Source organism: Chelonia mydas, chromosome 4 (genome assembly GCF_015237465.2).
Source record: "Chelonia mydas isolate rCheMyd1 chromosome 4, rCheMyd1.pri.v2, whole genome shotgun sequence".
In the NCBI taxonomy this organism is placed as follows: Eukaryota; Metazoa; Chordata; order Testudines; family Cheloniidae; genus Chelonia; species Chelonia mydas.
The window spans coordinates 136604720-136632498 of NC_057852.1; the positions used below are offsets into that span (position 1 = coordinate 136604720).

Consider the following 27779-nt stretch of genomic DNA (forward strand, 5'->3'; position numbering starts at 1 on the left):
TATGTGACTCGGAGGTCCAGTAAGTTTGGCCACCCCTGTGATATAAGATGCAGAGGGGCTACAGGAGCCTTGATTCAGTGAAATATTTTACATACACCCCCAAAAACTCTGAGTCACAGTTTGAGTATTTAAAAGAATCCCTTATCGGTTTACGGGTCTGCCTAAAGTCTCACAGCAGTTCGCAGACTTGTCTTATCCGCAGCTGGGATTCCCTGAAGTGCACTCCTGTCTTTGATTTTTATTACTCTGAGCACTTCATCGTTCACCTTTGGTATCGTTGTGCAGATCCATATCATTGTGCTTGTCATAAACATAAAGGGAAGGGTAAACACCTTTAAAATCCCTCCTGGCCAGAGGAAAAACCCTTTCACCTGTAAAGGGTTAAGAAGCTAGGATAACCTTGCTGGTACCTGACCAAAATGACCAATGAGGAGCCAAGATACTTTCAAAGCTGGAGGGGGGAGAAACAAAAGCTCTCTCTGGCTGTGTGATTGTTTTTTGCCAGGAACAGAACAGGAATGGAGTCTTAGAACTTAGTAAGTAATCTAGCTAGATATGTGTTAGATTCTGTTTTGTTTAAATGGCTGATAAAATAAGCTATGCTGAATGGAATGGATATTCCTGTTTTTGTAACTTAAGGTTTTGCCTAGAGGGATTCTCTATGTTTTGAATCTGATTACCCTGTAAGGTATTTATCATCCTGATTTTACAGAGATGATTCTTTTACTTTTTCTTCTATTAAAATTCTTCTTTTAAGAACCTGATTGCTTTTTCATTGTTCTTAAGATCCAAGGGTTTGGGTCTGTGTTCACCTATGCAAATTGGTGAGGATTTTTGTCAAGCCTTCCCCAGGAAAGGGGCTGTAGGGTTTGGGAGGATTTTGGGGGGAAAGACGTTTCCAAGCGGGCTCTTTCCCTCTTATATATTTGTTAGACGCTTGATGGTGGCAGCAATAAAGTCCAAGGGCAAAAGATAAAATAGTTTGTACCTTGGGGAAGTTTTAACCTACGCTGGTAAAAATAAGCTTAGGGGGTTTTTCATGCAGGTCCCCACATCTGTACCCTAGAGTTCAGAGTGGGGAAGGAACCTTGACAGTGCTGTTTATTTTATAGTTTAATAGCAAATACTCATTGAAAATATTTATAAGTAAGTAGTTTTAGCAATGACATCTGTGTTTCTAGTATAGCACTTGCTATGTTTTTTACTGTGATTTTTCATTTGGATTTTTTAATTCTAACTTTTTCTTCTTATTTTTATAGCACAAGTTTATTCTGTTGAATCATGATACTTCCAGTCTGACTGATTTCCTGCCCTAGTGTAAAAACTTAATTTTCATTTGATCCACCAATGGGGATTACCTTTTGCAACTATTATTTTGTCTCTCAAGCCAGTCCTTTGTGCTTTTTTGCGTGTCAATGCTTGTGTGTAGAACTTAATTCTCAAATATTCAATTAGGGCAGGATATTATCTCATATTAAACCCTTCTCAAAGGCAAAACTCGACTGTAATCTCTGCTAGACATAAGAACGGCCATACTGGGTCAGACCACTGGTCCATCTAGCCCAGTATCCTGTCTTCTGACAGTGACCAATGCCAGGTGCCCCAGAGGGAATGACCAGAACAGGGAATCATCAAGTGATCCATCCCCTGTCGCCCATTCCCAGCTTCTGGCAAAGCTTCTCCCTGAAGACCAAGCAAATAAGTCACAACCAATCATGTATTTGTTTAATCTTGCTGCTTCTCCCCATTAATTGTCTCTGAGCAGTTCATGATTCTCTCACTAATCCTGTCGTTCTTCTAAAATGCTTAACTGAATAATTAGGCTTGAATAAAGCCATATACAAACCTATACATCTAGGACAAAGGAGGCAGGCACCTACAGAATGGGGGACTGTCCCCTGGAAACAGTGACTCTTGAAAGGATTTAGGGGCCCTAGTGGACAAGTCGATCAGTATGAGCGTTTGTGATCTGTGGTAAAAAGGGCAGAAGCCATCCATGGATAGATAAACATAGTATGGACAGGGAGATGATTCAGCATGGGTGAGTCTGATACTGGAATACTGCATCCAGTTCTGGTGTGCACATTTCAAAAAATTACATTAAAAACTTGGAGATGGTGCAGAAAAGAGCCATATTTGAGAGATGTAGAAGACACTTTATAATGAGGCCTTGACAAAGCTCAATCTGCTTAGTTTATTAAAAAGCAGATTGAGAGGTGAGCTGATTGCAGTGTGTAAGTGCCTTCATGGAGAGAAAACACCAGGTATGAAAGGGTTCTTTAACCTCGCAGAGAAAGGCATAACAGGAGGCAATGGCTGGAAGCAGAAATCAGAAAAATTAGAATAAGGCATAGATTTGTAAGAGTGAGGGTGATTCATCATTGGAACAAATTACCAGGAGAAGTGATGGACTCTCCATCTCTTGATGTCTTCAAAGGAAGACTAGATGCCTTTCGGGAAGGTGCTTTAGTCATAAAGCAGATATTGTGGAAAAGCGGAGGGCTGGGATATGCAGGGACTCAGATTAGATCAGAGCTTCTCAACCAGGGATCTGGGGCCCACTGGGGGGACCTCAAGCTGGATTCAAGGGGTCCGCCAAGCAGAGCCGGCATTAGACTTGCTGGGGCCCAGGGCAGAAAGATGAAGCCCCATCGTATGGGGCTGAAGCACGGGGCCCCGAGTCCTGACGGCTGGGGCTGATGCCGAAGGCTGAGCAACTAAGCTTTGCAGGGCACCCACTGTGGTGTGGGGACCCCGGCAATTGCCTTGATTGCTACTGCCTACTTCTGGCCCTGGCTTTTATGTGCAGGAAAACAGGTGTTGTGGCACAGGTGGGCTGTGGAGTTTTTATAGCTTGTTGGGGGAGCCTCAGAAAGAAAAGATTGAGAACCCCTGGATTAGATGATCTAATGGTCCCTTCTGGCCTTAAAGTCTACCAATTTATGAAAACCTGAGCGTGGCATGGGGAGCAGCTTCTGATGTTTTCCTGTGTAGCCGGCTTGATCCCCAGACTCAACAGTCACTGAGTGAGGTGATCCAGGGAAAGCAACTCAAACATCCAGAGAGACTGGCCAGAGGCAGGACATCAGCCTTCCAGGGGAGGGCTGGGCGTGGCAGTGACATCACAAAGGCCTTTTTTAGGACCTCAGCCTATTGGGCAAAGGTGATGGGGAGGCGGTGATCTCACAGAGAGACCCTGACAACAGCCAGGCAGGACAGAGGAGCAGGGCTGGGGCAACCAAAGTGAGCCCCGTGGCTTTGCTGCAGCAAGTCTCCTCCTCGAGGTCTCTCCTTGAGGACTGAGAGAGAATTAGGATTCCCGTACGTGAGCGTGAGGAGGACCCTCTTTGGCGTTTTCTCCTTCCCTACTACTGATTTTGCTAGAAAACCCAAGTCCTTGTTTAGAAGGTAAGAGGCTCAGAGAGGTTTGGAACCTGTTCAGTCTGATCCACCTGCTGCCGGCTGAATTCTAGGCACTGAAAATGGTAGGTTAAGGTGGCAGAATTTGATTTCCTACATCAGACTTTGTCCTGTAGAATCACGGGGGACATTGGGGTTTGTCCTTTTTGGTTTCCCTTTTCCTCTGTCCCTCCCTCCTTTCTCTTCTCTTGTTCCCTTCTCCCTGCTTCCCTCCCTCCACCAAGCAGGTGCAGGAGGTTGCTCTCATTGTGGGAGGCCCTCACAACGAGATGGGGCTGGAACAGCGCTCTGAGAGCGATCCCCTTCAGTGGTCACCTGGGCCATCCTTTGGGATATCTGGTGAGACTCCTCAGCCTCCCACCTTTCAGAGTCTCAATGCTTATTGGCTGAGCAGGGGGCTATTGACAGGGAGGAGATTCAGGTCCTTTTGTTCTTTTTAAGACCAAGCAAATAAGTCACAACTAGTCATGTATTTGATTAATTTTGCCACGTCTCCCCATTAGTTTTCTCTGAGAAGTTCATGATTCTCTCTAATGTGTTAGTTCTTCTAAAATACTTGCTCAGGGCAGTCAGTGCCATGCAATGTTGGGCCCTTCCTCCTGCAGGGACAGGAGAAGAAGGTGGGACTTCAAGCCAGGGCTCTGCCTGGTTCTATTGAGCAGTAATCACAGGGACCCAGCTGGCTTGGGGAGTGAGCCTCAAACCCTCCACTCCATGAGATCCACAAGATGGTCCTTGGAGAAGAGTCACTAACTCCTTCCTAGAGAAACAGGAGGATCCCCAGGCAGTCAGCCCCTCTCTCCTGCGAGTACTGAGATTCCTGGAGAAATTGTCCCACCAAGGACTTTAGAGTCAGGCATGGGGGCGGTGTCTCTCTCTCCTTCCTGATGAGCTGTTCCTGAATCAGGGATTCAGAGAGGATGGGACCAGCCCCAACACTGAACATTGTCCCAGTCTAGAGAGACAGAGACAAGTGCCCTGCCAGATACAAGCGTCGTTCTGGTTGCAGCAATCCCCTTCCAAAGCTCTACGGTTACTGAATCAGATATTCCACCCTGAGCACAATATCTCAGCCCCCTGGGAATGGGGAGGGGCTTATTTGCACAGCATCTACACCTACCCATTGATCCTCCTTCCCCCACAACATGTCAACTTCTGGAACAGGTCCAGAGTGTCCCAGGAGAGAGCCAGGGCCATAAGGAGCAGCGCAGCTCTGCTTTGATTCACCATCATTCTCCCTGAATTTGACATAAGTGACCTCTGACCCCCAGCTTCCTGACTGCAGGCATAGGTGGGCTGGCTCTGACAGGCTGTAGGATCTGCTGCAGTGAGGTCTGTGGGTTGGGAGTGTTCTTCTTGCGGGGTTGGGGTGGGGGGGGGGGTAGAGTCAGAGCAGGGAATGAAATAAGCTTAAGTCAAGTTCTTCTTTTCCCTTGTTCCTTGACCCTGGGCCTTTAAGGGGACCATGCTCCAGCCAGATTCATGCCTGGCCTTGGTCCCTTCTTGTCACCCTGAGCAGCTGGGGATGCAAGTTCTCAGTGAAGGCACATCCCCTTGCTCCAGGCTTCCTTGGGGGCAGAGAAAACTAAGGTGTCTAGCCCTAGCTCCTCTGCCCCAGCATCTCCTGCACAGGGACCCAGGGCAGAGAGACTCCTGGCCCTTGGGAGACTGGGAGCTGATGATCCCCATCTCCTCTCCCTTCCATTAGAACTCAGCACAGTTCCCCAAAATGGGGAACCTCATGGCTCAGCTGGGTCTGTACATCAGTAACCCAACCAAGGACACGGCCTAGGAGGGTGGTGAAGCACTGGAATGGGTTACCTAGGGAGATGGTGGAATCTCCATCCTTAGAGGTTTTTAAGGCCTGGCTTGACAAAGCCTTGGCTGGGATGATTTAGTTAGTGCTGGTCCTGCTTTGAGCAGGGGATTGGACTAGATGACCTCCTGAGGTCCCTTTCAACCCTAATCTTCGATGATTCTATGACACCAGCTAGCGTGCCAGGGCGGGGATTTACCGGCTCTATCGGCTGCTGCTACACCAGAGAGGTAAGGAAAGTTTTGGAATAGCCTTCCAAGGGAACCAGTGGGGGCAAAAGACCTATCTGGCTTTACGATTAAATTTGATAAGTTTATGGAGGAGATGGTATGATGGGATAACATGATTTTGGCAAATAATTGGTCTTTAAATATTCATGGTAAATAGGCCCAATGGCCTGTGATGGGATGTTAGAGGGGGTGGGATCTGAGTTACTACAGAGAATTCTTTCCTGGGTATTTGGCTGGTGAATCTTGCCCACATGCTCAGGGTTTAGCTGATCGCCATATTTGGGGTCAAGAAGGAATTTTCCTCCAGGGCAGATTAGAAGAGGCCCTGAAGGATTTTCGCCTTCCTCTGTAGCATGGGGCACGGGTCACTTGCTGGAGGATTCTCTGCTCCTTGAGGTCTTTAAACCACGATTTGAGGACTTCAATAGCTCCGACATAGGTGAGAGGTTTTTCGCAGGAGTCGGTGGGTGAGATTCTGTGGCCTGCGTTGTGCAGGAGGTCAGATTAGATGATCATAATGGTCCCTGCTGACCTTAATATCTATGAAACCCAGCTGGGAAATGGGACCCCATAGAAGAGTGACACTGATGGAAGCTGGGCAACAGGACCCCTGAAGAAATGAGCCCCCTCCCATCTGAGACTGACCCCACCTGGAACCTCTGCCAAAACCCACCAACAGCTCTGAGATTGACCCCAGCTGGATGATCCCCCACCCCAGTTTAGGATCAACCCCCCCCGCCATGCACCCAGGATACTCCACCCACTGGTCAGAGCCTTGCTATTCTGTTGGGCCAGGAATGCAGTGAGGGTTCCCCACTGTGTAGCCACCAATGGGAATGGAAGAATACAGGCACCGGAAACCAACAAGAGAAATCTTGTAAAGAGAAGCTGCCAAGGAAAAGCTGTCACAGGAAGACTGAGGAAACGGAGGCAGGAGCTCCCCCTGCAATGGGGCGGGGGTGTTTGGCACAGGAGGTCACTGGAGAAGAAGACAAGAGTCAGTTTCAGGGTTCCAGCTGACATTAATCTCTCCTGATTCCTGGGGGCACCACATCTCTGACAGATTCTTGTTCTCTTGAGGCAGGAGGAGGTCACGGCCAAGGTGATGCGCCTCCGATCCTTTCACCGCATGCCCATGGCTCCGCAGGGACTGCGCCTCTTAGGACACCTGTGATGGGGTGAATAACCCCACACTGGGCCAGGAGGGGTTAGGGAGCAGTGCTGGGCCGCTGTGATCCTTCCCCCCCTCCACTCCCGCCCCCCCCACCGCCACTGCACCTGCAGAGCTTGCTCAAGCTGGAGCAGGAGTTTAAAAGGGGGCCTGTCATGAGGTGTATGTACTCCACACTAGCCCAGCAGCCAAAGGGTTAATACAGGCCCTGCCAGCCACTGTGGATTGGCAAGCTAACAGCAGCTGGGAGGGTAAAAGGGCCGGGAAGCAGCTGGAGGGGCACTAAAGAAGAGTAAGCAGGCAGGGGAAAGGACTCCTGCTAGAGAGCTGTCCAAGGACAACATCTCTGAAAGGGACGAACAGGCCAACAGACTGAAGAGCCTGCGGAGGCTGGAGGCAAGGTAGGAAGGAGCTTAGGGCACTGTCAGGGTCTCCTTGTCTAACTTGAGGGTCCTGAGCTGGAACCCAGTGGAGGGGGCAGGTGGGTTCCCCACCTCCCTAGGGTGACCAGATAGAAAGTGTGAAAAATCAGGACAGAGGGTGGGGGGTAATAGGCACCTACATAAGAAAAAGCCTCAAATATCGGGACTGTCCCTATAAAATCAGGACATCCGGTCACCCTAGGCAATTTAGTCCAGTGCTTACCCACCCTGACAGTTAGGAAGTTTTTCCAAATGTCCAACCTAAACTGCCCTTGCTGCAATTTAAGCCCATTGCTTCTTGTCCTGTCCTCAGAGGTTAAGAAGAAACAATTTTTCTCCCTCCTCCTTGTAACAACCTTTTATGTACTTGAAAACTGTTATAATGTCCCCTTTTAGTCTTCTCTTTTCCAGACTAAACAAACCCAGTTTTTTCAATCTTCCCTCATAGGTCATGTTTCTAGACCTTTAATCTTTTTTGTTCCTCTTCTCTGGACTTTCTCCAATTTGTTCACATCTTTCTTGAAATGTGGTGCCCAGAACTGGACACAATACTCCAGTTGAGGCCTCATCAGTGCGGAGTAGAGAGGAAGAATTACTTCTTGTGTCTTGCTTACAACACTGCTGCTAATACATCCCAGAATTATGTTTGCTTTTTTTTGCAACAGCGTTACACTGTTGACTCATATTTAGCTTGTTGTCCACTATCACCCCCAGATCCTTTTCCACAGTACTGCTTCCTAGGCCGTCATTTCCCATTTTGTATGTAGGACATAAACACCTTTTCCCTCCCTTGGAGAGGACAGAGACATTATAAGGCTTGAGCCAAGGGTGTGCCACTCACAGGCTACCAGAGGTGGGGTGAAGACCTTTTCTTTTCTGGGAACGTTGGACTGTAAACATTTGGTTGGACTCTGTCAACCCAGAACTCAACTGGTGAACCGGTTGGAGGGCCAAGGCCTCAGATACCGATCACTGGGCCCTGTTGATCCCACCCCTCCTATTATCCCCATTTGAGCTACTATATGGGAAGCAGACCTACAGGATCCTGGATCTCCTCCAAAAGACATGGGAGGAGCCAGACCCAGGAACAACCAACATGGAACACTACATGTTCTTTTTGAGGGAAAACTTAGAGACGCTGTGGGCTTTCTTGAGAGAGAACCTGCTGAAATCTCACTAGAACCAGGAATGGGCCTACAATAAAGGGGCCAGGATGTGAAAATTTAACCCCAATGATAGGATTTGTTGTTGCTGCCAACCATGAAGTCAAAACTGCTGGCTAAGTGGCAAGGATCCTTCAAGGTTGTAAAAAGGGCAAGGGTAGTTGATTTTGAAATCCACCATCCAGGGAAGAGAAAATAGATCCAGGTATACCACATGAACCTGCTGAAGGCTTGGAAGGATCAAGAGGGCCTCCTCCTAATGCCTTTTCCACTGGAACCTGAGCTTGGCCTGTTATACCAATAAAATAAAAACCAGCACAATCTTATTAAAGGGGAAAAGGCAAAATGCCACATTTATTGTGAATACAGACAGAATCATAGTAAGCAGTTAGTTATAGCTATAACATTCCATTCAATCTCATATTTATTCACATATTCATTCATACACACACACACAGGTTCTGCAAGGTTGTTATCATAAAAAGAAAAGGAGGACTTGTGGCACCTTAGAGACTAACCAATTTATCTGAGCATAAGCTTTCGTGAGCTACAGCTCACTTCATCGGATGCATCCGATGAAGTGAGCTGTAGCTCACGAAAGCTTATGCTCAAATAATTTGGTTAGTCTCTAAGGTGCCACAAGTACTCCTTTTCTTTTTGCGAAAACAGACTAACACGGCTGTTACTCTGAAACCTGTTGTTATCATAGTTGCCAGCCTTAAAGTTGCTCGTGCCAAGCCACTGGCCAGGTGGCCTGGAAATGTGGAGGGAACAGGGCCTCATCAGATGCACGTCTGATGCTCCTGGAAGTTGGTTTGCAGAAGCAGACCCCGAAGTTCTCACTTTCCAGAGTCCATTTTTATAGGAATTGCTTCATCATGCTGTTGCTGAATCAATCAGCAGATGGCACATTCCTGACGGCTCCGTGCTGCCAGATGTTATCTTGTTCTTTGGTTCTCCCATTCTTGAGGCTGTTGGGTGGATTCCAGTCTGCCCTCCGGGGGGGTCCTCTGGTTATTTCCACTTGACGCCTCCTTCAGCCGATGGATACTGGATTCTTAGGCTGGCACCTCCCTGATCATTCAGTTATTATCCACACCAAGCATCCATCCACATACATCCTCTATCTCTATTTTACTCACAATTGTTAACAAAGCGAGATGAATGCAACAAAAGGGCGGGGAGTCTCTGGGTGCTGTTTCTATTGTTACAGAGTATTGCTTTGAGCCTCTCTGGGTGTGAGTAGTTGTTGTTACAAAGAATTGCTTTGAGAACAGACTCTGTCTTAGAACGTACTAACACAATTAGCAGCTTGCAAGTTTCACACATAGAGGGAGAGAAACAGGACCAAAAACCAGGAGACCTCTTAATTGGTAATACCCTGGAATTTAAACTATGGGGAATCAAACTCATTTGTGATTTTAATACAGAACTTCTTTAGTATGATCCAACAGGCCCACAAGTGCCCTTAATCCATGATTCTGGCCTGAATAGAAACAGCAAATATGAATTGAAGACCTTCCCTGGGAGGTCTTAGCATTGCAAGAACAAACCCACCTAGCCTACCATCACGTGGATACCAAGCTGGGGGGAAAAGGTCCCCAAGAATCTACGACCCCTTTGGCAGAAGTTATAGGAAATGGTCTGCCAGAAACTACTTGCCGTGTTGGACCTTAGGGAAAAAACCTGAGATTCTCACCTAATCATATGACTCCAGGAGCTGGGACTTTAAAAAAACCACCCCAAATATCTCAACGCTCCCAATAAAGTCACAAGAGTTGGCAACGCAGTCAGTTCAGGTTTTTGCTGTACGCTAAAGAAGCCAAAGGGTGGCACTGGCCACTGAACTCCATATTTCACCACAGGGACAAGCAAGGATGCAGCTTCCTGGGCAGTGGCGGATTAACGCACAGGCTCTGGCCAATTTGGGGACCCCCACAGGAGCACCAGAACCTGGATAGAAGCGGGGCCTACAGACATGCTCTGCGGGGAGAGGAGGCTCTGCCCTGGCCGGGGAGGCAGTGCGGAGCCTGTCACCGGCAGCGAGGACCTGGGCAGGGAGGGCTCCCGCTACTACTTGCCCGGCTCCAGGGGCTGCTGCACTCTACCCAGCCTTGCTCAGTGCCTGCGCCTGCTGCCAGGCTGCCCCCACCGGGTCCCGCCTGCTGCCGGAGATAGGCTGCCCCCGCTGCCCCCTGGGATTTGCGTCTGCGGTAGTGACCAGGTGCGGCTCCGCTCTTCCTGTCGCCTCTGACTCAAGGCTTACGGTTGGGGGGGGGGCAATGTCCCCCCGAAACTATGCCCATGCCGCTGCTTCCCGCCTGCCCGAGGGCACAACGCTCATGTTAAAAAGTGGGCAGGGGCATGCCCACCCCCTCCCCCGGTTCTGGTGTTCCTGGGCGCCCAGGTGTGGGGAGCCCAAATATTCTTTGTGCCCAGGGCCCCAATAAATCTTAGTCCGCCTCTGTTTCTGGGGCAGCAATTGCAGCTCAGCATCTTAAAAAATCACCGTGGTGGCAGCCATTTTCATGGAGTTAAGTGGGCCTCATCCGCTCTTGAAGCGAACTGGCCTTTTGTTTGCTCTCCCTTCCCGCTCCCCCCCGGCTGACACCAAAGGATCATTTGCTACACTGCACTTGTGCTGAGCTCCGGCTGCTATCAGAGTTGCCTTTGCATGTTCCTTTAAGAAACTTGAAATCCCCTCTGCACAGGCTGTAAGCGTAGCTGCCTTCCCCCCCCCCCACCCCCCCTTCGACTCAGTCAAACCCAGGGCTCTGTAGCATGGCCGCTCTTTGGGCATTAGATGTCGCTGCAGGCTTTCTGGCTGGCCGCTGACTTTCAGAAAAAGTTCAGTCAAATAAGGGCTCAAATCTACCAGGGCCTTAGCACCTTCGTGTAAAGTGCTGAGTTGCCCTTAATTCCCAATGGCATTGGTGAGTGCACTCGGGATGTTTTGCAGGACCAAGCTCTCTGTCTTCGAAGGAAGCAAGGTAAGTAACGTATTGACACCTAGCATCCTGCTTCAGGCTGCAGCTTGTGGATGCTAGTCTAAAGGTGCCCGGTTACCTCCCTTGGAATCAGAAAAATTGGAGAGGGAACAGAGCTATTTGATCACCTAGGGGGAATTTCCCCGCTATACAGAGAGCCATCACAAGGCCGACACCCCACTTACATCCTACATAAAGCCTCAAAATAGGGTTTAGTCTTGTGCTAACCTTCTGTGGGGGGGATGTACCAATCAGCCAGTGCAGGGCTTCCACCACTTGCCTATGCAATGAGAACTATGTTGGTACGATCCACTAAGTGGCACAGACAAGTTGGCAGATACAGGTAATTGTTATATTTATTTTTGGTAGTTTCTTCTGCCTTGGACTTTCTTTGTAGGTGGTTAATGGGGAGACAGTGTTGCCTAGTGAACAGAGCACTGGACTGGGACTCAGGAGCCCTGTGTTTCTGGCTCTGCCATTTATTGATTGGGTGAACTTGGGCAGCTCACTTGACCTCTGTGCCTCAGTTTCCCCTTGTGTAAAATGGGGAGAATGCTTCTGACCTCCTTTATAAAGTGCTTTGAGAGCTATGGGTGAACGAGTGCTATATAAACTAGGGATTGTTAAAATAGGAGCTGTGCCTTTAAGAACAGAGTGTGGCAGACAGAGTGTGTTTGAGATTTTGAGCCGTGTGTGGGAGATTTTTCCAACCTGCACAGAAAGCAGGAGAGCGTGCCTGAGTTCCAAAAAGGTCAGAACTTGATTTAATAAACTCACCTCTCCAGAAAGTAACTTTATTCTCAATTGAGCTCATGCTCAAATAAACTGGTTAGTCTCTGAGGTGCCACAAGTACTCCTTTTCTTTTTACGAATACAGACTAACACGGCTGTTACTCTGAAACCTTTATTCTCAATGGTGTCACATCAGCACTTATGGGGAATTGGCTGCTTCAGGGCATGGCTCATGAGCTACAGAGCCTTTCACCTGCAGCCACCAGGATGAACCCTGCCCAGCTGAACGAGGGAGTGAAAGGAATTTGCCACTCTGCTTTGCTCTTGACTGTAAACTCTTCAAGGCAGAGACTGTCTCGCCATTTGAGTTTATACATCACCTTGCACAACGGGGCTCCAATCTTGACTGGCTCCTTTAGTGGGAGCTCCTGGTCAAAAACATTTTTCCAATAAAAACCTTTTTCATGAGAAAATAGTTTCATTAAATGAAATTTGTTAACGTTAAAAAAAAAATGTTGCGGAAAAACCCTGACATTTTTCAAAATGAGAAATTTAATTAACCCCCACCCCCCAGCACCGAAGTATTTTGGTTTTGAAATTGTGGGCTTTTCCCGTACTTCCCAGCCCTGTGCTATTGTTTTTCAGATGGCCAAAGTTGGGAAAACAATTAGTGGGGGGGGAGGACAACCTATTTTTCACACCTTCACAAGTATGTCCCATAGTGAAAGGTTTAAATGTGTAGACGCCCGTTTATTGTTTTAAAAGTGATGTTTTGTCAGTTGGGAAACAATAAAAAGGAGAGAACGTGGATTTTCCCCCATTTTCCTAACACTTCTTTACTTTCCATTGCGGGGGTGGGGGAGATGGGTAGGGGATTTAAAAGGAACGGAAAATGGAAGAAAACCCTGAGAATTAAAAATTATACCTTTATTCTTTCCCCCCATGAATCATTCCAGGGGGGAAATAATCCCATTTTCCAACCAGATCTAATTTGTAGTGACACCTTTAGAATGCCGCGTGACAGAATATTTTCCAGGTGATACGTACATACAGTATGTTTTAAAGAAATGTCACACATGTGAAATAAGAAAAGGAGGACTTGTGGCACCTTAGAGACTAATAAATTTGCTAGTCTCTAAGGTGCCACAAGTCCTCCTTTTCTTTTTGCGAATACAGACTAACACGGCTGCTACTCTGACACATGTGAAAGAGTCTGCCCTCTGCTGGATGGACTCAGAACTGCTTGACAGTGCATCAGAGGCCTTACACTGCTAGCAGTTAATGGAGATTTTTCTTTACCCTGAAGGGTAGGACTTTGTGCGACAGCAGCAGGAGGTCTACAGGCGCACAGTGCAACATGAGGTGAGCAGGACGTGTGGCTGCGCTTTTTGCACCAAATTGCAGATGTAGGAAGTCTCCCAGGCCAGTGGTGGATGTAAATGAGCATTTGGGCTTGAACTGGTGTTCTGAGACACCAAAGAGCGCCTTGCTGAGCGGGTCAGGCTCCTCCCTGGAGGAACCAAGCCTCAGGGTGTTCGATGAGGCGCAGGTCCAAGTGGATTGATACTTCTGGCTCATCCCAGGAATTCATGGTTGCTGTGGTGACTATGGGCCTGTCCTGGGTGGTTTCTGACTCAGCTCACCGAGCTGAATCTAGTATCTGTGATGGGGTTGGAAGAAAGGGGGACGTGGCCTGGGCAGAGCATCACCTCCTGTGAATTGTGGTGGGACCTTTCCTACAGGGTTGAAGGGCCTGTTTGAACGGTCTGGTCCTAGAGGCTGAGGGAGCATCAGGGAATCCAGAGAGGTCTGAGGAACCAACTCTCTTTTTATGAGTTACTTGGATCAGAGATCAGGGCCCCTTTGGGCGAGGCACTGTGGAAAATCAGCAGGCAGATCACCCTTTCAGTGGTTTGGCTGGCCCACATTACAGTCTTTTGTTCATTACCAGAGATACCGTGGCCCCTAGCCACCGCTTCGGCTGGCTTCCCTCTTACGGGTTATCCTGGTTTGTACATGAAACGAGAGGGAAAATGGCTAGCGCACCAGTGATGGGAAATTGCAGCCTGAAACTGTCTGAACGTATGAACCATCTGCCGAGGTGGTGCAGTCTGAGCCCCATCACCCACAGGGTCCAATCACCCTGCGAGCCACCCAGACACACATTTGCTTGGAAGAAAATATTGCCTCCCAGTTCCATCCCTTTGTAGCTCTTTTGAAATAGACTAGATTTTATTAGGGTCGAACGTGAAGCAAATAAATAAATTACAGTGTCCGAAAAGTGGGGCTATGTCTATAAATAATACAAGAGTCGTGTTATTTACAACGTTCTGGTTCAAAAAGAGGCACAATAAATTATCCTGAGCTTTTGGGTGCGAAGAGCGCCCTTAGCAGCTGGCAATGTGAACTCAAAGCACACCTGATACAATGAGGTACAAGAGGGATTGAGCCTCACCTGTCCTCAACGGTCACAAACCCAGTTTGCTCTCCTGTTAAAAATACAATCGCTGGCTCTATTCTGAGATACTGGGCAAAACCACCAGATGCTGTTTCCTCTGACACGCGGTACACAATGCAGAGATAGAAAACACAACATAGCAACTACAGCTGGAGTCCTAACGAGTGTGTGTGCATTGCTGGGGTGGGGGGTAATACCATGCTTGGTATAAAGATGGTGTTTGAAATCCAAAGCAAAATTTGTATAATGGGCCAAGGCAAAATCCCAGATCCAAACGCTGCCCGATGGAGAGAGGTAACTGAAAGCTAGGCCCAGATTTTGCCACTTGAGTGCCTCTCTGCATGGTAAAGGTAATGCAATATGTGCGTACGGGTGGACTGAGGTCTTTGATCTGGGCTTTGCAGGCCAGGAGAGAGGCAAAAATGTACAAATCCTTATTGTAGCGCTGCAGGAGGGCTGCCTGGAGGCACTTTCATTCTAAGCCCTAGGCACTTACAGCTTTCAGAAAACTACCCCTTGGGCTGCAAATGTTTATCTTTACAGCCTGATCCTGCTGTCTTACATGGAACTGCAAGGATTTGAGTCTCCTCTCATGCCTCTATGAATCAGGACTAACTCCATGGCAGATAATGGAGTTACATCGGTGGAGGATCGGTGTAAATAAGTTCAGAATCGGGGTCAGTATATAGGGACAGCAGCATCATGCTCTTCACAGAGCTCCCATTGAAATCCATGACAATTGTGCTTGTGGCAGTATCAAGCCCTCAATTATGGCCCGCTGGGCTTTTTTCTCCTTAGTTTGGTCAGATCCCGTTTACTTTATTGCAAATTTTAGTGGAGCACTTTTTGTGCAGATCTGAACTGCAAACCTGACATGGAAATAAAATTAACTAGGGAGGCTACTTGGGGAAAAAATCATTAGTCTGATTCTCTTATCACCCTCCCTGCCAGGGCTACCCTACCTGGTAGCTCAGCACCACCAGGGGGCTGATAAACCACAACAGCACTGCGTTTACATCACTGATGTCTGGATCGGAACTCGAGGACTGCCCCCCCCATCTCTAAATTTAACCCCAGTCTTTCTGCTGGAAAGGGACCGTGCTTTCTGGCATTTCAACAGAGAAAAGAAAGACGTGTGGGTTATCTGGAAGCTGCCCATGCGCAACTGACCTGATGAGCAGCAGGCCCCGGGTGTCTAGTATGAGGTTGCCAGACAGTGGGTGTTACACATCATGGACTCATCCTAGACAGCGCCAGGTCAGTCCGGTATCCTCAGCATTCAGATAAAGAGCTTGATCTATTTATCTGGCTGGAGAAGCGCATGTATGGAGCAGCTGCTTAACTCCCTGGTAGCTTCATGGGTCAGTCTTCTCCTTGGGCATAGCTGTAAACCCCCGCTAGTTCCATCGCAAGAGCAACGTCTGCAGCAGGGAATTCTCAAGCCATTTAGACCTCCACGTCCACCGTGTCTTCCTCGTTGTTCTCGAGGTCCATCGAGTCTGTAGGAACAGGCTGCATTTCTCCAAACTGTGACAGCTTCGCTTTCTTCTGCTCCAGGCTCTGCTTTCTCCATTTGATCCTCCGGTTCTGGAACCAGACTTTCACCTAGGAGAGGTTCGGCACAATGGGCAATGAAAACCACTTGCTCTGGGCCAAGGCTCGGGCGCGTTAAAGCCCTGACCCTGCAAGTCTTTGAACTGTGCTAAAATACTGTCAGCAGGGCTTGATCCTGTAATCCCTCCACAGGCAAGTCTCCTTGACTCCTGGAGTTGGTGCTAAGAGGCTCTGGGCAACATGGGCCATGAGGATTATTAATAATAGTTATAAATAAAGTGGTGGCTCTTTTCTTTTCAGGCTCTCAAAGCACTTTACAGACATTTACCTAAGCCTGCCAACTGCCCAGCGAGGTTGGTAAGTGGTATTATCCCTGGTTTACAGACAGGGAAACTGAGTCATATGGCGGTCATGCCATTTGCACACAGACAATAGTGAAACGGATCACAAGAGTCCTGACTCCCTGTCCCTGGCTTTACCTACTAGACCCAAACTCCTTCCCCAAAACCTTCACCCTGATTGTGCTGTCTTTAAATTATAAACTTCCCAAAATAAGGAGTGAAATCCTGGCCCCACTGAGTCAGCGGCAAGACTCCCATTCAGCGCAGTGAGACCAGGATTCCCACCGCCCCGCCCTGCCCCTGTGTATCCGAAATGTGTTTAAAATTAAATAAGCAGCTGTGTCGTTCCCAGCAGGCAGAGGCTCTGAGTGCCAAATCTCGGCACTGAGTGATTTCTGCCATTTCCTGAGCTACCCTCCTGGGTCTGTCATGGAACGTGAGACAAGATCCATAATCTCATGAGCCCTTCCGTCATAGGTCCTGGCTACACTGCAGTAACTGTCACACTGGGGGGACCCAGTTGCAGAACAGCCATTCTGGTTAAAACCTGGGTCATGCAGCACAGACCAGATTGACGGGGTTTCTTTAGCTGCATCCCCATGAAGGCCAATAGGAGTTTGACCATTGGCTGTGATGGGAGCAGCGGGAGCCGCTGAGACTTTAGAAGGGCTGCAGCACAATTCAGGAGCACAGTGTGGTCCCATCTACAGTGCTTTGACTTATGCCATGGACCCACCAGCTGGCAGATTTCATACGTGGGTGGCCCCAGCTAGGCAGCTGTTTCACTCTGGATGGGAATGTGCAATCTGGGCGTGCCTGAGCATGAAAAGGGTATAAAAATTAATGTGACTCAGTCTGAACGCAGCTCTCCCTAAGCAGCGCCATGTGCCAGCCACCTTGGCATGAAGGGGCTGATTAGACCGGTTAAGAAAAGGCCCGATCCTGCTCCCGATGGGGTCAATGGCAAAGCTCCCTCTGGGTCATCCAACCAGGACCAGCAATGATCAGCGAAAGCAGGAGAAGAGCTGGGGGACAGTGCCGCAGGCTTGGCAGGGTGGGGGCCGACGCCTAGGCCTTCTTTAAAGTGACGCAAATCAGCGATCATGGAAAGAGTCCCCAGTTCCCAGGGGTCTTTGTGCCCCTCAGCCTCCGTGATGGTCGCATTCGGGTGCATGCACAGTGACAAAATCAAGAATCATAGAAACTAGAGATGGAAAATGAGCTTGTCTAGTTCACCTCCTCTAGAAAATGCAGAACTGGTCCTTGCAGTACAGTAGGAACAGCCAGGCTGCATCAAACCAGTGGCCCACCTACTCCAGTCTCCTGTCTCCAGCTGTGGCCAGTATCCGCTGCTGCAGAGGTACGATGGCCCCATTTGGACAATTGCACAGTAACCTTCCCACAGAGGAAGATTCTTTCTAACCTACAACACTTTGGCTGGCTTGGGCCCTGAACCAGGAGCATCTATACCCCAAATGCATTTTTAGCCTACTTAATGGATGTATCAGTGGAGGTTGTTATTAGTCAGACAAATTTCTAAGCCTATTTTGCCTCCTGCCTCAGTGCTATCTTGTAGGGTAGGGCCACAGGTTACCTATTCGCCCGTGCGTTGTCTCATCTAGTTTTAAATATCCCTAGTCATGGGATCTCCCTTGGGACCCCCAGGGACCCTCCCCATTTCTGGGGAGAATCAGCTCCTTCTGACTGAAGCTGCTCACGCTATAACAGAGACAGAAGCCCTGAACTTACTAGATGGCTCATCTCCTGCTGTCATTTCCGGCTGCAGTCCCAGGAAGGGACCATGCCGGGATCTCTGCCTGACCCCAGGGACCATGCATAGATCCCAGATTGATCATGGCCTCAGGGGAAGGTAGTAGATTTCCTACCTGGGTCTCTGTGAGGTGCAGGGTGGCTGCCAGATCCACCCTCTCCGTGCCCACCATGTATTGCTGTTTGAGGAATTCCTGCTCCAGCCGCTCCAGCTGCTCCGGTTTGAAGACTGTGCGGACCCTCTTCATCTTACAGGGCCCCCTGGATCTCCAAGGAACAGGAGGGCCCAGCGAGACAGCTCCTACGCAACCAGACAATTCCAGACCTGCGAGCAAGGGGCAAGAGTCAGCAAGGCGAAAGACAGAAACAGCCCGATTTGCCTTGCAGGAAATGCCTGACACGTGTACATAAAGACAGCACCCGTCTCAGCCCTTGTTAACCCTCGTTACTGTGGGTGAATGTGTTTTACCTGCTCCAAGCCCTGCTAGCTACAGCTGTGGCTTGTTTCGGAGCAGGGCTGCTCCAGTCCACAGGGGGCTAAGGAGGGATGGAAGAGAAGGAACAGTAATGCCCTGATGAAAGAAACAGACAGCCTCTGCTAGCCAGTATAACTGGGGATCCCTTTACTGACAAAGGGCCAACCCTGGTCCCAAGGAAGTCAGTGAGTGATTGAGGTGAGCCAGATTTGACCCGCTCCATGCATTGCTTATACTGGAAGTTCTTGTTCAGGGCCGGATCCAGCAAACACTGCGATGCAGTGGGATTGCTCCAGAGAAAAGATAATAATGTGCCTATGTACTGGGGAGCTGGATTGTGAGTTCTCCATGGCAAGGGGTGTCTGGTTTTTGCGTTCTGCATAGTCCCATGTATATTGCTGGCATAACAGTAATTACTGTATTATTCAGGAGTGTCTGATTGGTCTAATAATACGGAATTCTTAATAAAAAATCATCCCACTGCACAAACTCAAGAACAGGTAACGTTGCTTCTCAGGCCCTGAGCCGCCAACTCTTTCCCATGCACTTCAAATTGTTACATAAAATAAATGCAGGGCTTGGGCCTGCCAGCCTTACTCACATGAGTAAGCCTTACTTATGTGAGTCATCCGCTGACTTCAGGGATCCCCATAACCCAGGAGGGTTGCAGGATGGGGGCCTTTGCATAATGAATAAGTGGGAGTTTTCTGAATTTTGAACCCATCTCTCCTAAATCTAGGAGTGTTAGGATCCGAGGTGTTGGTTCTGCCCGTGCTTTGGATCTGGGTTCTGATTTTGACCATCCCAGAATGTGGAGGGCTGGAGGCACATGGTTTGCAGTTAGGCCCCTTGCTAATGCATAGTTACACTGGAAAGCCCTGATCCTGCAGTTGGATCCACATGTGTGAGTCCCTGTTCCCCTACTGAGCCCCACTGACTTTAGAGGGGCTCTGCAAATGCATAGGGATCCACCTGCATGGATCAGCCTGTGGGATCATGGTCCGATACGATCATGGTAGGAGTTAAAAAGGTTTCCAAGTATCAAAATATAGTTATGTAAACCGCTGGGAACTTGAAATGTCGATAGCAAAATGTTTCTGGCAATAAATATAGGCAGAATGCAATTATAAATTGTTAGAATTATAGGCCTTGATCCTACAAATTCTTCTACACATGCTTAACAAGCATAATCTCACTGGATAAATGGGATTACTCCAGTGTGTAAAGCTAACCAGGTGCGTTATGTGTTTGCAAGATCAGGGCCGTAGTTTTAGTCATTAAGATATAATATTTGTAACTGTTATAACTATAAAAACATGTTTGGAGAATAAAACTAATGTGTGATAGCTATTTAAAAATATCTGAGTGTATAAACACTTATAATGTAGGGCCCGATTCTCTGCTGGTATAAATCAACATTAGTTTGACTTGAATAGAACTCAGCCTATTTACACCAGAAGGGCTGTCATATAATAACTAAATTACGATATATTTATTATAGCAGTAAATAGGATTTGGAGTTAAATAATTTATAAAATCATTTTTACAAATTGCCCAAGCATACTGTCGCCACCTAGCAATGTAATTATAATGTAATATATACATGTACATAGATTAAACGGTCTAAAAAAAGAGATAATATGAATTACATAACTACATTAAATGTTTTTAAAGGTTTCTGAGTATAAACAAAACTTTTAGTATCTAAATCATAAAAAACTCTAGGGCTCAAATCTTGGTTTCTTATGCGGGCAAAAATCTTCATTGATTTAGGTGGGTAGTTTTGCCTCTGTTAACAACCCTGGGATTGGCCCCCGCACGCTCAACGATAATAAATTTCAATGGGCCATAGTGCACCATCTAGTTTTAATCAAGGTTACTCACTGAGACAAAGGGTTAATTTTGCTTAAAAAGCAATGGTACCATATGGTTTAATGAGACAAGAATATACACACACTGAACTAAAATCTGCCCTCTGCTACAGCAATCCAACTCCATGGGTCTCTGGTTCTGCCCATGAAACCCAAATTAACCTGTAACTTTAAAAACAAAAATCTCTTTTTGCTCTAGTTGCATTTACATTAAAAAACCTAACAAACTTTGGGGTCAGATTCTGCAAACACATGTGAGAGTAATTTTACTCAGATCAGTAAACTTCCAACTGCAGCAAAGCACAAATCTGCAGAATCAGCCCCTAAGAAAATAAATCCCGATCCCTGGGCTCCCTTCGCCCATCAGCTTCTCAGGATTAATAAGCATCAGCCCCTTTAACCCAGAAACAGAAATAAATATTGGAAAATTACTGGGCTCTCTCCTCCCCCCCTTCCCTGCACACAGAAACTGAGCAGAGTCTGGAAACGGCAGGAAATTAAACTGAATTTCTGTCTGTGAATGTATCATAGCCAACAACAAACTAGCTGGGGCTGGGGTGCGAGATGCACCCCAGAAACCTCAGGGGTCCTAACAGAATTTGAAAATAAACTTTTTGGGTTTTCTACTAGTTTAGTTTAGTCCAGAAAAAGTCAAAGCTCCGAGGGTCACAGTTTGCTCCTGCCCAATCCTGATGAGTCTGTATCCCTTGCCAAGCTACCTAAAGAATAAGGCAGAACGCTTGCCATCCTCCAGACAACCTCTTACAGCTCCACAGACACAGCTGCCCCTTCTCGAGGTCCCTTCCAGTCCTTTGATTCTATGACACGCTGACATATAATATATGACATATATTACATATATATTATAATTCTATGACATATAATAATACCTAGTTCCTATGCAGGACATCTGCCACACATCCTCTACCCACATAGACATACAAACCAACCTCCACCCAGACTACACCAGGACAGAAACATTCCCCACACAGATAGACACACACAAATACACTGGCAGAAATGGGTCAGAATCATACACCCCTCACCCACCACAGTACGTGTGCACACATACTGGATGGAAACACCCTAAAGTTTAGACAGACACACAAACACACATGCACCCTATACAGAATCCAGGTATGCCTCACACATGCAGACATGCCACATACCCGTATACCCCTCATACCTCCAAACGTACACACATATCAGACGGCAACCCCATTCGCAGATCTGGATATAGTGCCAGTGGTTCTCAAACTTTTGTATTGGGGACCTTCCTTCACACAGCGAGCCTCTGAGTGTGACCCCCCTCCATAAATTAAAAACACATTTTTTCATATGGAACACTATTATAAATGCCGGAGGCAAAGCGGGGCTTGCGGGTGGAGGCTGACAGCTCACGACCCCCATGTAATAACCTCGTGACCCCAAGTTTGAGAACCCCTGAGACAGACCGCCACACTCATTCACACACTGACAGAAACACCTCAGACACATACACAAACCAAGCACAAACACCCCATGCATGCGCACACCCCCATACACACTAGACAGAAACACCCTAGGAACAGACACACCCCACCCTCCACTCACACCCCACAGCCCGCCCCCCCCCCCCAGAACACACGCACCCACCCACCCCATAGCCCTGCCAGCTTAAACACTACTTACTGTCTTGCTTACAGCTGGGATAAGAGAACAGGCAGCCCCTCTGCAATCTGTACTGCAGCTGCTGGTGCACGACCCCATAGCCCGGCTTAGCCAGGTACATGGCTGGGTGAGTCATGAGGCCAATGGAGTAGGTGGCTGGGTAAATCCAGCTGTGCCACTCCAGAGGCAACTTGGAGGACCATCTGGCAGAGGCCGCGCCTTCCTTCTGGGGCTCTGGCTTGGAGAGAATGGCGTCAATGTTAAAGGGGGTCTTCCGAGGGGGCTGGGGAACATCTGGAGAAGCTGGGGGGCCAGATGAGTCTGTTGCTGCTGCCAGGATGTTGCTGAGCGGACCTGGGGAGACCAGACTCTGGAGCATGTTCAGTCAGCAGATCTGTGGCTGGTGGGGAGGCTGGACTGAGCAGGTTCCTTAGCCTGGGCTTGTTGCTTTCCAGATGCCTTGCAAGCTGCAGGCTCCTAGCCCCGGCCTCAGCCTGCTGCCTGGCTGGCTCTTTATACAGAGGAAGGGCCCAAGGTGGCTTTATATCGAGGGCTTCCCCTGTGAAGTGTAAATAAGACATTAATATGCAAAGCAGGCTGCAGCTGGGTGGAGAAAGGAGAGGCTGTTCCAAGGCCTGATGCTCTGCTGGGTGCCTGCAGGACAGGGGGTGTCTCTGGGCTGGGACAGGCAGAGGACAGCCTAGCATGGCCTAAGACAAGGGCCAGGTCTGCTTGGAAAGATCAAATTGGAATGGGAAGAGGTCTCACATCCCATACAAATACATACACACATAACATGCATCTAAAAGCCCCCCCCCCCACAAATATACACAATATCAATACAAGCGTAGATGTATACACAACACACAACACCTAGATACAAAAGTACAGAGAATGACACACAAACATCTACAAGATAAATGTAAAAATACGGTTATACACACACAGTATAAACACAGAAATGCGCAGACACATGCACATACGCACACAAACACACATCACCACAAATATATACATACCAATAACTGCAAGCACGCACACACAATGTGTACACATGCACATGTCTATATGTGCTAATGCACCTAAACACACACAGGTCTCTGAGCAAGACGGTGCTGAGATAATGAGCAGAAATTCACTGTTAATTTGCAACCTGTTATTTCAGTTTGTGTGTGTGTGTGTGTACACTGGTGTGTGTAATTGTGTGCATGTCTCTGTACTGTTCCATCCACATCCTAGGGCTGATTCCTGCCTCCCTGTCTGCCTTTCTACTGTCACACAAGTCAGGAAGCATTGCGGTGTGATCCCAGCATTCCCTTGAAGCTGGGGCTTTTCAGGGTCCTTTCCAGCACTTTATCCTTTTTGGTCTCTCTCTTCATTCTGAAGTGAGCTGTAGCTCACGAAAGCTCATGCTCAAATAAACTGGTTAGTCTCTAAGGTGCCACAAGTACTCCTTTTCTTTTTACGAATACAGACTAACACGGCTGTTACTCTGAAACCCCTCAAGAAACTGCATCTCCCATTGCTGATGTCTGAGTCCTGGCAAAGTCTGTGCCTTCAAGCCCCTAGATTTGTTTGGCACAGACATCAGAGGCTACTAACCTTTTGGCTTTAACTTGAAAATAAAACGTAGATATATGTATAAGCGTGTGTGTATTAACAAACCTGCCTTAAAGTGGGCACAAATGTAAACGTGTGCGTTAAAGTTCCGTTAAGCTGCCAGAGCCGTGTAAATGCGCCTTACTGTGACAGAGAATCAGACTCAGTGTTTTTACACTCTGAGGCAAATGTAAATCAAGAAACCATATTGGAATACTATTAGACTATCTCGTTAGTAAGGAAATATCCTGGAAATGGGTGCCCATGCAAGAACCTAGAGAGAGAGATGATAATCAGGTGCTGGTACAAAAGAAACCATCAGCCTTTTCTGTAAAGTGTTTACTTCTCCCGTTTAGCAAGCTGCCTTCCGTGACAATTTGGAAATACTTAAATAAAAAAATACAGCTGAGGTTTTATTGCTCCTTGTTACAATGTAAGGCCCCAGTCCTACAAACCCTTCCTAACTGAAGTCACGTGCTTGAAGTTAGGGCATATGCTTAAGCAGCTTGCAAAATTGGAGACTCTGGCAATAAAAAAATAGCCTTCCAAACTCCCCAGAGACTGATGTTTTCCAGCTCCAGTTCCTCTTTGATGTTTTGCAATAGGTTTGCAGGGGTCAATAGTCTGTTACTGTTGTCCAAGTTTTAAATTCCAAATAATGTAACTTGTTCTGGTTAGCATCTTTAATATTCTCTATCTAATGATTAATAACTCTTATAATTATTGCACATTATATAAGTATTCGGAAAGCCTATAGTTACTGAAAATAATAACCATTATGTGGAATAAAATCCTCTGAAATATTTGCAAATAAATACAAAACTTAAATGGAGAAAATAGAATTTTGCCTTGTGCAAACTTCAGAGAGAATCTGATAATTTTTTTATATATATATATATATATTTAATGTAGCTATAATTAATTATCATTATAAAAATGACAATGCATTAATAATAATGGCCCTCAGCCCATCTGCTTTTAAGCAGATCTTCCCAGTGATTTGATATTGATGGAATAATACATAGCCCAATATTAGAATACAGATAGAGAGGTGTGAATGGGGATTGATTGATGGGTGGATGGATGAATGGGAAAAAAATGTACACTAACTTCTTTCACATGAGGCATCCCATACAAATTAATAAAGAGGGGGGGAAGCATAAACCAAAAATAAAGTAACAATGGTTTTGATCTTCCCATTGGAGTCAATGCTAAAATTCCAACTGTCAAACTGAACTGGGATAGAATCCAACCAAGTGCGGAATTTTGCTTTTAAATTAGGGACGAGGAAGATATTTACAGATATCCAAAGGGAAGCTCACACTAACTAAGGCGGTAAGAGAGGGGGATTCCTTTCTCAAATCTATGAACCCCAACTGGGGTCAAATGAAAGGCAGCAAGAACCTGGCCAGTTAAAAGGAAGCAAAAAAACCCCACAACTCCTTATGGGGCTGCCTGGTGCATTGTGTTCCATCAAGCAGCTCTTGTAGCCAGAGGGGGGGGAATCCAGAGTCAGGGGGATCTGAGAGATGGTGGGCAGAGCCGTGGGGACACAGCAAAGATGTGGGAGAGAGAAATTAGGGAGGTAGAAAGAAAGGGGGAGTTGGATGGACAGGCAGTGGTGACAGTAAGGTGAGTTTTGTATTCTGCCCCAGTGGTAGAATTAGCTGGCTAATGAGGCATTTTGTCTCCCATTAGCACTGTGTGCTCTGCTAATGTATTTCTGTTAAAAAGCTGGGGATTTTCACCCAGCGGTAACGAGTTGGGAAATGTCTTGGGAAATGTCGCACCAGCCAGCCAGCAAAACAGGGGGGGCCCTGCTCCGGGGAGCCAGGCACTTGCCATGCTAACAACCCCCCCGCCTTTCCAAGTGGCCCTGACTCTGCCACAGGGCTGCCAGGTTGGGGTTTGCATGGGGTCTGTTTCCAACCCATGTGCCCAGTGGAGGGGAAGCTTTTGCAGGGGAGCAGGCAGGGGAGATAAAAGGATGTCCCTGATCCTCCTTTTTTTTTTTTTTTTTTTTTTGGTTTTGTTTTGTTTTTAAAGGGGGTAGAAAATGAAAGGGGAGGGGGAGTTTCTTAGAACACTTTAAATAAAAGCCCTTTGTAAACATCCCCCCTTGAGCCAAAGGAACCCCGGGTGACAAGCATTTCCTGACAACTCCATTAAAGAATGGAGCTGTATTAACATTCCAAGCACCTTGACAAGAGATGAAAGTGGGGAACTTGAGTCCAGCCTCTTCTTGCTCCAGATGTTGTTACGGGCTCCCTGAAAGGGTTTTCTTTCTTTCTTTCTTTCTTTCTTTCTTTTTTTTTTGCAAAGAGACAAAGATGCTGCCCACTTCAAAGGATTCTAATTGATGCTAATGATTATTAGATAGAGTGGGGGGCCTTGTTCCCCAGGCCCGGGGGAGTGCATTTTACAATCCCGTCATAGAAAGCTCCTTTCCCCCCACCTCAGAAATGGAGCTGCGGCTTTCAGAATTTCTCTCTCTTTCTGGCTTCTGATTTTTTTCCTCTCTCTCGCCCACCTTCCTCTAGACACCCTGCAGCTCTCACTTCTTTGCCCATGAGAAATTTCACACCTAGCCTCTTTCAATGGGGAGGACCTGGCTGCATTTCCATCTGACTTGAACAGCCAGCCTCCCCGGCAGACAAAGATGCGGTGGAAATTTCCTAAAAGCAAAACAAACAAACCAAAAAATGTGATCGGGGAATCTTTAAACCGGGGGCTTAAATCGCTTTTAACGCACAAAAGCGTCACAATGGAAGAAATCTTTGCATTCAGCTCCTCTGGTGCAGGGTAAAGGATTAACCCCGATGCTTATTATTTATGATTTGTATCGCAGCAGCACTGAGGAACCCGCATTGTGCTAGGCGCTGTACAAACACAAGATGGTCCCTGTCCCCACAAAGTTTACAATCTATTTAGGCCAAAGAAACAGCAGGTGGATACAGACAGACCAATAAGGGAAACAGTGAAACAGGCCAGCATGCCCGGCAGTGGTCTGAGCGCAGGGGCAGCCTAGATCGTAAGGGCTCCCGCATTGATTTGTTAGATGTTAGTTCTAATTTAGCATGTTGACAATTTCAGCATCGCCAATCTCCAAGGCTCAAAAACGACGTCAGCCCCCTACCACACCAAAACTAAGGAGATTGGCTTAAAAATCTTGAGATTAAACTAATAATAAGAAGAAGAACTTTGGAGTTCTTTGTCAGGTTTCAGAGTAACAGCGGTGTTAGTCTGTATTCGCAAAAAGAAAAGGAGTACTTGTGGCACCTTAGAGACTAACCAATTTATTTGAGCATAAGCTTTCGTGAGCTACAGCTCACTTCATCGGATGCATACTGTGGAAACTGCAGAAGACATTATATACACAGAGACCATGAAACAATTTGAATCTTTAGCCTAGGTTATGCTAGGGTCAGATTTTCAAGCTTTACTTCTGCACCCACAAGGGCTAGAAGCTTCCTGACTTTTTTAAATGAGAGCTGGGATTGTACATAATCAGGTCACTCCAGGAGCTGAGGGTTCCATCTCACAGTCTTTGCTCAAGCAGAAATCCCACTGTATTCAGCTTGCAGAGTGAAAATAAGGCTTTGTCCTCACTGCCAAAAAAAAGGTATGTTTCTAACTGTGGGATAACTAACGTGCATTCTCTGTTGGGCTGTAAAATCCTAGTAGAGACAAGCTCTGTAGTTTTACCATGAGGTAAACTACTATTGTTGTTGTTAATTTGTATTTGTGTAGCATCTCAAAGCCCCGTCATGAACCATGACCCCCTTGTGCTGGGCGCTGTACGAACATAGAACAAAATCTAGGTGTAGGACATAAAGGCTGCCCTACTGGGTTGGGCCATTGTCCATCTATTCCAGTATTCTATCTCCCACAGTGGCCCATACCACGGCTTCATTAGAGTAATTATGAAAGGTTTCAGAGTTGCAGCCGTGTTAGTCTGTATTCGCAAAAAGAAAAGGAGTACTTGTGGCACCTTAGAGACTAACTAATTTATTTGAGCATGAGCTTTCGTGAGCTACAGCTCACTTCATCGGATTATGAAGTGATCCACCCCGTCCTCCACTCCCAACGGCTGGTAGTCAGAGGTTTAGGGACACCCGG

General features: G+C 47.3%; 1 protein-coding gene across 1 annotated transcript; it reads right to left on the bottom strand.

Moving 5' to 3' along the window:
• Nucleotides 1–14257: 14257 nt before the first annotated feature.
• Nucleotides 14258–22506, bottom strand: LOC102945025 (homeobox protein not2). Its single transcript, XM_007054862.3, has 3 exons — nucleotides 22083–22506; nucleotides 18181–18389; nucleotides 14258–16004 (listed from the first exon to the last, which is right to left on the bottom strand). The coding sequence occupies exons 1-3, from the start codon at nucleotides 22438–22440 to the stop codon at nucleotides 15846–15848; spliced, it is 726 nt and encodes a 241-aa protein (XP_007054924.1). The 5' UTR covers nucleotides 22441–22506; the 3' UTR covers nucleotides 14258–15845.
• Between the last annotated feature and the right edge of the window lie 5273 nt (nucleotides 22507–27779).